At 46.2% G+C, this 10,094-nt stretch overlaps 2 protein-coding genes across 2 annotated transcripts; both read right to left on the bottom strand.

The window, feature by feature from the left end:
- Nucleotides 1-392: 392 nt before the first annotated feature.
- Nucleotides 393-1,367, bottom strand: LOC118082737 (proto-oncogene Mas-like). The gene has a single exon (XM_035110567.1). It carries the CDS (start codon nucleotides 1,365-1,367, stop codon nucleotides 393-395), a length of 975 nt encoding a protein of 324 aa, XP_034966458.1.
- A 5,314-nt stretch (nucleotides 1,368-6,681) lies between these two features.
- On the bottom strand, nucleotides 6,682-9,063 carry LOC118082736 (proto-oncogene Mas-like). Its single transcript, XM_060273271.1, has 2 exons — nucleotides 8,219-9,063; nucleotides 6,682-6,904 (listed from the first exon to the last, which is right to left on the bottom strand). The coding sequence occupies exons 1-2, from the start codon at nucleotides 8,983-8,985 to the stop codon at nucleotides 6,682-6,684; spliced, it is 990 nt and encodes a 329-aa protein (XP_060129254.1). The 5' UTR covers nucleotides 8,986-9,063.
- Nucleotides 9,064-10,094: the final 1,031 nt, after the last annotated feature.

Below are 10,094 nucleotides of genomic sequence, written 5' to 3' on the forward strand. Positions count from 1 at the left end.
TTTTATTGACCTTTAAGCTGCACTTTTACATTAACACCTCTTATCTGGGTCATCTGCAGACCGACTGCCTCTGTATTCAAGATTTACTTCCTTTCTTCCAGATGCGTGTTGATGAACCGCCTTGAGAAGCAACCAACTCACTTATGCCCCAGCAAGGCTCATGTACTCTTACTCCTCTACTTTCCTCTGTCCTTTCCTCACTTTCCTTATTCTCTATCACGTGACAAGGCACAAATGGCTAAGGACCAGGAAGACTCCTAGGTGAGGAATAGGGAGCCTAGAGAATTATTAGAATTAAGGAAGAATCTAAAGTATCTGTAATACATTTATTCTGGAGCCAGTATTCCCACGTGTAGAATAATTTTGCAATATACCTCTACATATAATCCTTTCTATCTTATGTCTGAGGCCCAGGTCACAGCCTTTCCTCTATTCATTGGAGCACTCTCAGTTCCTTCGTCCAAGAAAGCTCTCTCAAGATATGTCTGGAGGGGCTTGTCGCCAGCCTCTCCTTTTGTAGTATATCCAACAAAAAGATATACAAAAGGGTTTCCGCTGCTATCTATGGAATCAAGAAAATGTAAGATTAAAAAGAGCACTGGTACATGTATGGTTGGAACCCAGCGTGCCATGATATCAATGATCCTCACAGAAGCAGCAAACAGAATAAACAGGAGAACTGTGGCCACAATGGTGATGTCCAGCTTTGCCGGAGGAGTTTGCTCTGATGACCTCAGCATTCTGATCAGAAGGATCAAAGTGGAAAAGACCATGATGGGAAGACAAACCAGGAGGTTGAATATCACTCTGAACATTTTCGAAGTCTCACAACTCGCGTTCTTTTCGTTGGTCTTGGACTCAAATTGTAGACAGCAGGCACAATATAACACCAGTGACATCAGGCCGGACAGAGCCCATAAAATGGTGCACATAATTTCAGAGAGATACTTTGGCCGGCTAGCTTGATACCAAACTGGGAAAATGACCATGAGGTATCTTTCAGCAGCGATAGCTGTAAGCAGATAGGTGCTGGCATTGAATCCAAATGAATGCACCAACTCGACTATATGTAAATGGTATATGCTGATTGGAACAGATTTCAAAAATAAAACGAAAGCTGTTACATAGTAGGAGAGTACAGTAAGATCAGCAACTGCCATGTTCAGGAAATACACAGTGAAGTTAGTTTTCTGTATCTTGCTCCAAAGAAGCCAGAGGACAATTCCATTGCCAAGTAATCCTAAAGCACAAATTGGAATAGTTATTATCATAATTGTTCTTTGCATGGCGTATCCAGTATCCAGTTGTCCTACAGGGTTTTTGACTCCACCAATAGTGTGGAAAGACAAGGAGTATGACTCTGCCATCCTGGGACTGTTAATGTATGAAGCAATTCTTTTCAACCTGCCAAAAATAAAACACAAATGGTCATTATTATGATGTTGTGAAGTAGTGATAGAGGTAGGAAACCTTCAAGGCAAGGATGTTTGTATTAAAATATTCCACATGCCAACTTGGAATTTTCTCCCATGGCTTGCTTCTACATACTGGACTTGGGCCTACAAAAACTGGTATGGCCTTTCATTAGTTTCTGCAGTAAATCCCTAGTGTGCATAACTCATCGAAATGAAACAGCCTTGCACAACCTGGTGCCCTTCAAACATTTTGACTGCAACTTCCATCATCCCTGTTCACTGGCCATGTTGGATGGGGCTCATAGGAGTTGTAATAAGGTGCACAGCCTGGGAGTCATTTTGGACTCACAGCTGTCCATGGAGGCGCAGGTCAATTCTATGTCCAGGGCAGCTGTTTACCAGCTCCATCAGGTACACAGGCTGAGACCCTATCTGCTCGTGGACTGTCTCGCCAGAGTGGTGCATGCTCTAGTTATCTCCCACTAGGACTACTGCAACATGCTCTATGTGGGGCTACCTTTGAAGGTGACCCGGAAACTCCAACTAATCCAGAATGCGGCAGCCAGACTGGTGATTGGGAGCGGCTGCCAGGACCACATAACACTGGTCTTAAAGGATCTACATTCGCTCCCAGTACGTTTCCGAGCACAATTCAAAGTGTTGGTGTTGACCTTTAAAGCCCTAAACAGCCTTGGCCCAGTATATCTGAAGGAGCGTCTCCACCCCCATTGTTCAGCCCAGACACTGAGGTCCAGCGACGAGGGCCTTCTGGTGGTTCCCTCACTGTGAGAAGTGGGCCTTCTCGGTAGTGGCACCTGCCCTGTGGAACACCCTCCCATCAGATGTCAAGAAAATAAACAACTATCTGACTTTTAGAAGACATCTGCAGGCAGCCCTGCTTAGGGAAGTTTTGAACGTCTGATGCTTTATTGTATTTTTAATATTTTGTTGGAAGCTGTCCAGAGTGGCTGTGGAAACCCACCCAGATGGACAGGGTGAAAATATATCATCATCATCATCATCATTAAAAATAGCAGGTGGGCATCAGGTTGAGGAAGGCTGTCATTGATTATTATTTCCTTCAGGTGCCCCTGTTTAAAATATAACTGCTAATTTTCTCACTGCAGATGGCATCTGCTATTGTGAAGTAAATTGTTGCATGAACAACTATTAAAAAACAGAAAATAGTCACAACACCAGCACATTTTGCCCATATAGCCCTACTGCATGGAAATATTTGATACCATATGTTGGAAAACAATGAAATAGGCATAATTATCTTTGTTTAAGATTATCAGTTTCACACTAACCCAATTTCACCTAAATACTAGCATCCTGCAATAAATAGCTGCGATAAAATACAATATATCTTACTTGGTAACTAGACTGGGCAACTTTATTAGCATGTACCAAATTTGGAATTCAGTTTTTATGTAATAAAATTGTTGTGAAAGAAGAAATGAGTTAATGGGAATATCAAAATATTATACTGCTTTGGTTCGACATGCAGCCCGAGGGGCTCATGTGACCCTCAATGTCTTTTTTTTGGCAGCCCAGATTTTAAGGGATTAAGGAAGTCTATGGGAAGGGAGGGAGAGAGAACTGGCAAAAAACAACTCTCCTATCCTGTGAGAAACGTAGAGGGGGAATTCATGGTAATGTGGGATCCAAACAACTGTTTTTGTCTGAGCAATGACAGAATATGTTTTTCAAGCGATTATTTCAGGGCATTTTGAAATGCCTTCATGACTTGGGAATAGGTATTTACTACTTGTCCATCACTTTACATGAAAGCATTTATGGTTCTCTCTTGAAAACATGAATGGTATGCCATATTTTCCCACCTGACAGCTAAATGATACTTCCTATGCCATCCTTAAATCCTCATGGGCCCTTCTTTTTGTGGAGCAGGTTTGTGACAGTATTTGGCAGGAAGCAACATTCCGCCAAAGGGCCCAGTGTCTTGGTTTCCACAGCCTAACTTTTAAATCCTCTGTTAATTTTGCTTATACAGTGGTACCTTGGGTTAAGAACTTAATTCGTTCCAGAGGTCCGTTCTTAACCTGAAACTGTTCTTAACCTGAGGTACCACTTTAGCTAATGGGGCCTCTTGTTGCCGCCATGCGATTTCTGTTCTCATCCTGAAGCAAAGTTCTTAACCTGAGGTACTATTTCTGTGTTAGCGGAGTCTGTAACCTGAAGTGTCTATAACCTGAAGCGTCTGTAACCTGCGGTACCACTGTATTTATGATTTGGGAACATGGGCACACTACTCTTTGCTTAATGGCGAATGAGCAACTGTTTTCCTATGAATGTCAGCAGGGCACCCCAGGACAACCCCTACTCAGGATCAAAACAGGAGAAGAATGAGAGAAGAGGATGTGACACCCTCAGCTCTAAGACTTCAGCTCTATGTCTGACTTTCCAGAAGGTATATCTTTCTGAGTGGTCATGGTTTTATCTTCTCCTGGACCAGACATACCTCTTGGACTAAGGGCAGGACCAGTAGACCGAAGCAACTCCATCCCAGTGAAGCAAAAGTCTTGGCAAAGTCTCTAGCTCTTGTGAAGTAATCGATGATTGAACTGAGGGGCCCACTCATATTTGACTGTTAAGACTGGTGGTCTAGAAATCTGTGCACCAGACTAGAAATGTGCCTTCTAAAGTATTTATCTCCCTATGCCAGTGAACTGGAAATAAATCTTAACCTTATTTCTGTAGAGAAGGCTTCAGAGGCAAGTGACTAATGGAAATAAGACATCCTCGCTTTACCTTTGTTTCCCTCATCCCTCCATTTCCACTCAAGGTACAGCAGTGATCTGTTCGACACTGTGCTCCTTAAAAATGCTCCTCTATGATGCCTTTTAAACAGACGCATGTGAGTAATGAAACTCTTGGCCTTTCTTTTAATAAAATTAGTAAGAGCAGTTGCAAGACAGAAATCTGAATACTACCGTGATCACTCTCCAGTTTTCTTTTCAACTTCCTGTGTTCGTGCTTCTGTCCTTCATAAAACTGTACTGCTGCAATTGTATGGCCCACCTCAGTATGATGATGGGCGCCCTATGTAACAAACAATATGAGATTTTCATGACCTCACAAAAACTGTCAGCTGCAGTATTGTGAAGACCACAATATCATTACACTGGATCCAGCTTCCTCCTCTGGTTTCAGATGGAGACTGTCTTGATCAGCCTGGTAGATGATGATTATGATGATTATAGATAACCTGCTCTTGGGCAAAGATGGAGATAGATCCCCCTGGTCCTCTCAGCAACTTTGATAACATCAGCATAGTTTCTTCTAGCAGTCTCATTGTGGTTCTGCTGGCGGGAAGATACTTGAACGTGGTGATAATAATTTCAATAACAGGTGGTTTCCACAGCCACTCTGGGCAGCTTCCAACAAAATATGGTACTATGCTACTGCTTTCCATGCTAGAACTCCCGTATGTGGCTTTACAAAGTTACAACCAGGGCTTTTTCTCAGTCAAAACTCACCGGAACTCATTTCCGGCACCTCTCAGGTGGGCACCATTGCCATTATAAGAGAACGAGGAAGGTGTTCATTGTGAGTTCTGGAACCTCTTTTTCTAGAAAAATAGCACTGGTTACAACTCTTAATACCTTCAGCTGTTAATGCTTCTTAATATCTCTTTGCTATTAATAAATAATGATAATATGAAGCCACAGGGTGATGTCATCCAGTGATTTCTAGCACCACATAATCAGCTGTACCCCTTTCTAAAGACAAAGGAACTGGGTCACTGTTTTGTACGCTTTGGAAATCTCTTGAAATGACTACTAGGACAGTATTCTTCTGGTGGGGAACACCAGAACAAACTCAAGGTTTATGGAGGGAGAATGTTCAATTGTGCCGAGAGAGAAAACTTGCACTGGCAGAATGTTTGCCTTAGCACTAGGTTGAATACAACCTCTAGAATGCACTCTGTGTGCAATTGCCTTTTAGGACAGCTCAGAAATGTCAGTTTGTTCTGAATGTAGCAGCCTGGCGTTACTATTTATTGTACTAGCTGCAAAATATCCTCTTTACACTGATTTTGTATTTACTTTATTGGCCACCAATATGTTTCTAGACCAAATACAATTAATTTTAACGTCCAGTGCCCCAAATGATCTCATACTAGATATAGAATAGAATACAACCTCTTCCCTGAACTCTGTGAGTTGGGATCTGCTTGAGATCTGTCATTTCAACTGCCGCTTCCACCTGGTGCATGATTAACAACTACTTGAAATACAGCTTTGGGTGTATTTTGTTTGGTGGCGCCTGTACCGTACTGTAGAATTTTCTCCCTAAGAAAATCCATCAGTCTTGCTCTACTGTGAGGAAACAGGTTCGGGATGTCAATAGGTATGTGCTCTGCCAAGTGTTCTTATTGCTTTTGTTCAATATAGATTGACTCTAGACTTATAGTCATGCTTCAAGAAGATGCACTGAAATCAATCGGACCAGTTACTCGTGACAAACCTAAGTCTCATTGATTTCTTTGGGCAAGATTAAAAAAATAATTGCAGTAGTGGGAGTCAGCACAACTGGTCCTCTCCTCATGCCCCTCTGCACTCTCTGAATCAGCTCTTGGGTGGGGGTCAAGAGAACCCCTAGAGTAGCACACAAGCAGAGGAAAGGGTAGATTGTTCCATTGGAAAGCGGAAATGCTTGTGCTGTTGGTACGATCATATTAGTGCGGCATTAAATTTCATATGGCTCTAAGCTTAGCTTGATGGAGTATGTTTCCAGTCATGTGAAAACGGTATGCTGCTGAGATATTGGTCTGTATTTATATTCCATACCTTATTTTTAATGAACTGTTTTATTGGAAGCTTTGATTGATGGAGGAATTTAGGACTGAGGAGAGCCTACCATCTCCTGAGCGGGAGGAGGGCTCCGGCATGAAATTTAAAGGCGGGTCCTGGTTATACTGTCATATGTAAATTGCCAAATTAAGTGAGAGTGAAGTCAGAAATGGAACAGATCTCTGTTGGGTTGGAAATCCTTTATTGAACACTGGCACAATAAGGTGCATTCATCTACAGACTGTTGTAAATATGCTCATATGTAACACAATACATTTGTAATAAGATTGGTTTAGATGTATGTTTAATGTATATAATGAAATACGAATTTTAAAAATAACTTCAGTCACACTACTCGAACAGTTTCTAGAGCAGAGATGGGGAACTTGTGGCCTCCCAAAGGCTGTTGGATTCCAACACTCATAGCCCCTGGCCCACATGGGCAATGTTCACTGAACATGTGTTTGTTGTGCCACTACCTCTTCTGTCTCATCCTTCCAGGATCGATGAAACACAGCAGAGAATGTCTCCCGAGACTTCAGCTGTTTTCGTCTTCCAACAAGGAAGTACACGAAAGGATTAATACTGCCGTTGATTACATTAAGAATGCAAGAAATATTAAGGAAAGCCCCGTTGAGTTCTTTTTCTGGATGCCAGTATACTACCGTGTTTCTCCCAAAATAAGACGTGCCTATAAAATAAGCCATGGCACGATTTTCTTGAAGCAACAAAATATAAGACATACCCCAAAAATAAGCCGTACTGGGGTAGTGGTGGGAGCAGGTCTGGATGGTGGGAGCAGGTCTGGAGTAAAAGGAAGATGCCTGTCCTTGCCGGAACCGCCACGTGGAGCTCAGACCGAGCGGGAGCCGGCGAAAGTCGCAGCACCCCGACCCAGCGGGAGCCGGCAAGGGCAGAGGCGTGCGCTGCGCTGAGCCCCGGCCCCGCGGGAGCCGGCAAGGGCAGAGGCGCGCGCTGCGCCGAGTCCCGGCCCCGCGGGAGCCGGCAAGGGCAGAGGCGCGCGCTGCGCCGAGTTCCGACCCCGCGGGAGCCGGCAAGGGCAGAGGCGCGCGCTGCGCTGAGCCCCGGCCCCGAGGGAGCCGGCAAGGGCAGAGGCGCGCGCTGCGCTGAGTCCCGGCCCCGCGGGAGCCGGCAAGGGCAGAGGCGCGCGCTGCGCTGAGTCCCGGCCCCGCGGGAGCCGGCAAGGGCAGAGGCGCGCGCTGCGCTGAGCCCCGGCCCCGCGGGAGCCGGCAAGGGCAGAGGCGCGCGCTGCGCCGAGTCCCGGCCCCGCGGGAGCCGGCAAGGGCAGAGGCGCGCGCTGCGCTGAACTCCGACCCCGCGGGAGCCGGCAAGGGCAGAGGCGCGCGCTGCGCTGAGCTCCGACCCCGCGGGAGCCGGCAAGGGCAGAGGCGCGCGCTGCGCTGAGTTCCGACCCCGCGGGAGCCGGCAAGGGCAGAGGCGTGCGCTGCGCTGAGCCCCGGCCCCGAGGGAGCCGGCAAGGGCAGAGGCGCGCGCTGCGCTGAGTTCCGACCCCGCGGGAGCCGGCAAGGGCAGAGGCGTGCGCTGCGCTGAGCCCCGGCCCCGAGGGAGCCGGCAAGGGCAGAGGCGCGCGCTGCGCCGAGTCCCGGCCCCGCGGGAGCCGGCAAGGGCAGAGGCGCGCGCTGCGCTGAGCTCCGACCCCGCGGGAGCCGGCAAGGGCAGAGGCGTGTGCTGCGCTGAGCCCCGGCCCCGAGGGAGCCGGCAAGGGCAGAGGCGCGCGCTGCGCCGAGCTCCGACCCCGCGGGAGCTGGCAAGGGCAGAGGCGCGCGCTGAGAAGATCAAGGACTCAGCAAGAGCTCTGACTGTGAAAGCTCTGTAAGGATACCAGCCCAGTTGTTGTACCATACTTAATATTTAAAAAAATAAGACATCCCCTGAAAATAAGCCGTGGTGTGTTTTTTTGGAGGAAAAATAAATATAAGACGTGTCTTATTTTAGGAGAAACACGGTACAAAGGCTGAGATCCTGAGTGGCAATGCAAAGATGAGGAAGAGGACAACTGTGATAACAATGGTAAGGGAAAGCCGTGCTGAAGACCTTCGCCATACTTTGACCAACAGGCTCAGACTGCAAAGGACTATTATTGGAATAAAAACCACAAAAATTGTGAGAAGGAATATATTCGCTATGGCATGCGTTCTGTAACATGGTCCTTCAGATGAAAAATAAGCTTCCCAGCAGGTGAAATATTCTACACCAGTCACCACACAGGAGAAGATCCATAGAAGAGCACATAATACAGCTGAGAGATGTTCTGGCCGATTACTATGGTACCAGAATGGGTAAAAAGCACCAAGACACCTCTCGATGCTAATGACTGTTAGTAGGAAAAAACTGGTGTTGTAGCCAAAAAGAGCCAAGATATCAATTACATGATATAGGTAGTTCTCAAAAGTGAGTTCCCCCCATATAATCATACTGAAAACAATGTACATCGTGTAAGCGATGAGTACTGTGAAATCTGCAATGGCCAGGTTCAGTATATATACGGTGTATGTATTCCGTTTGTTTCCACAACAACAGAGAAACCGGAAAATGGCTCCGTTGCTGATTAATCCCAAAATGAGGACAGGCGTAGAAGCAAAGGTCACAATGGTGATGATGACTTCATCTCTGGCAGTGTCACTTCGTGTCTCATTAGCAGTATGGTTAGAAAAGGACCTTGTCTCTGTAATCAGAGTGCTGTTGCACCCAGGTCCTGCTTGTGTTGGCATCTGGCTGGGCGCTGTGAGGACACAATACTGAATTAAATGAGCCTTTGGCTTGGTTCTTCTCAGGACACTTCCCAAATGTTCAAGAATGCTGTCTTCCCTGTGAAAAAATAATAATAATTCCATTATTAGGTTGCTCAGCATTACTTCTGCAGATGGGCATTTCCAAGTGTTCATATTAAGCAAGGAAAGCACACATGGGAATAGTATAGAGCAGGCACCCCCAAACTTCGGCCCTCCAGATGTTTTGGACTACAATTCCCATCATCCCTGACCACTGGTCCTGTTAGCTAGGGATCATGGGAGTTGTAGGACAAACCATCTGGAGGGCCACAGTTTGGGGATGCCTGGTATAGAGAGTCCCTAAACGTATGGAGGAGAAAAGTCCTCATAGATATAAGGCCAGTTTAAGAGGCTTCACCAATGCTGCTTTTAAAGGAAGAGCCCAAGCCTCACAGGAAGTGGTAGAACATATGCTTTACCTACAAAATGTCTCAGGTTCAATTTACCTACAAAATGTCTCAGGTTCAATCTCCAGGCAGAGCTGGGGAAATGAGTATGGCAACCCTCACATTATTTTACTTTAGTTCAATATGCAGAAGATAAATGAGGTGCATTTTTGGAATACACAGGAAATGTCTGGCTTATCAACAATGAGTGATGTGAAGAAGAAGAGAAGAGAAAAAGAGTTTGGATTTGATATCCCGCTTTATCACTACCCGAAGGAGTCTCAAAGCGGCTAACCATCTCCTTTCCCCTCCTCCCCCACAACAGACACCCTGTGAGGTGGGTGAGGCTGAGAGACTTCAGAGAAGTGTGACTAGCCCAAGGTCACCCAGCAGCTGCATGTGGAGGAGCGGAGACGCGAACCCCGTTCCCCAGATTACAAGTCTACCGCTCTTACACCACACTGGCTCTCTGGGGACAATATAGTGAGAAAAATTTTAAATGAACCTGTGCCCGCCTGTGTCATTTGCTTGGTACAGAACACAAATGGTCCCCATCCACTCTCTGCTGGGACCAACACTTTAGCAAGCATTGTTGCACCATTCAGACTGAAATGCCTGACTCCATCTGCCTACTTTTATGGTGCCCTGAAACAGCTTGCTTCA

Source organism: Zootoca vivipara, chromosome 3 (assembly GCF_963506605.1).
Source record: "Zootoca vivipara chromosome 3, rZooViv1.1, whole genome shotgun sequence".
Taxonomy (NCBI): Eukaryota; Metazoa; Chordata; class Lepidosauria; order Squamata; family Lacertidae; genus Zootoca; species Zootoca vivipara.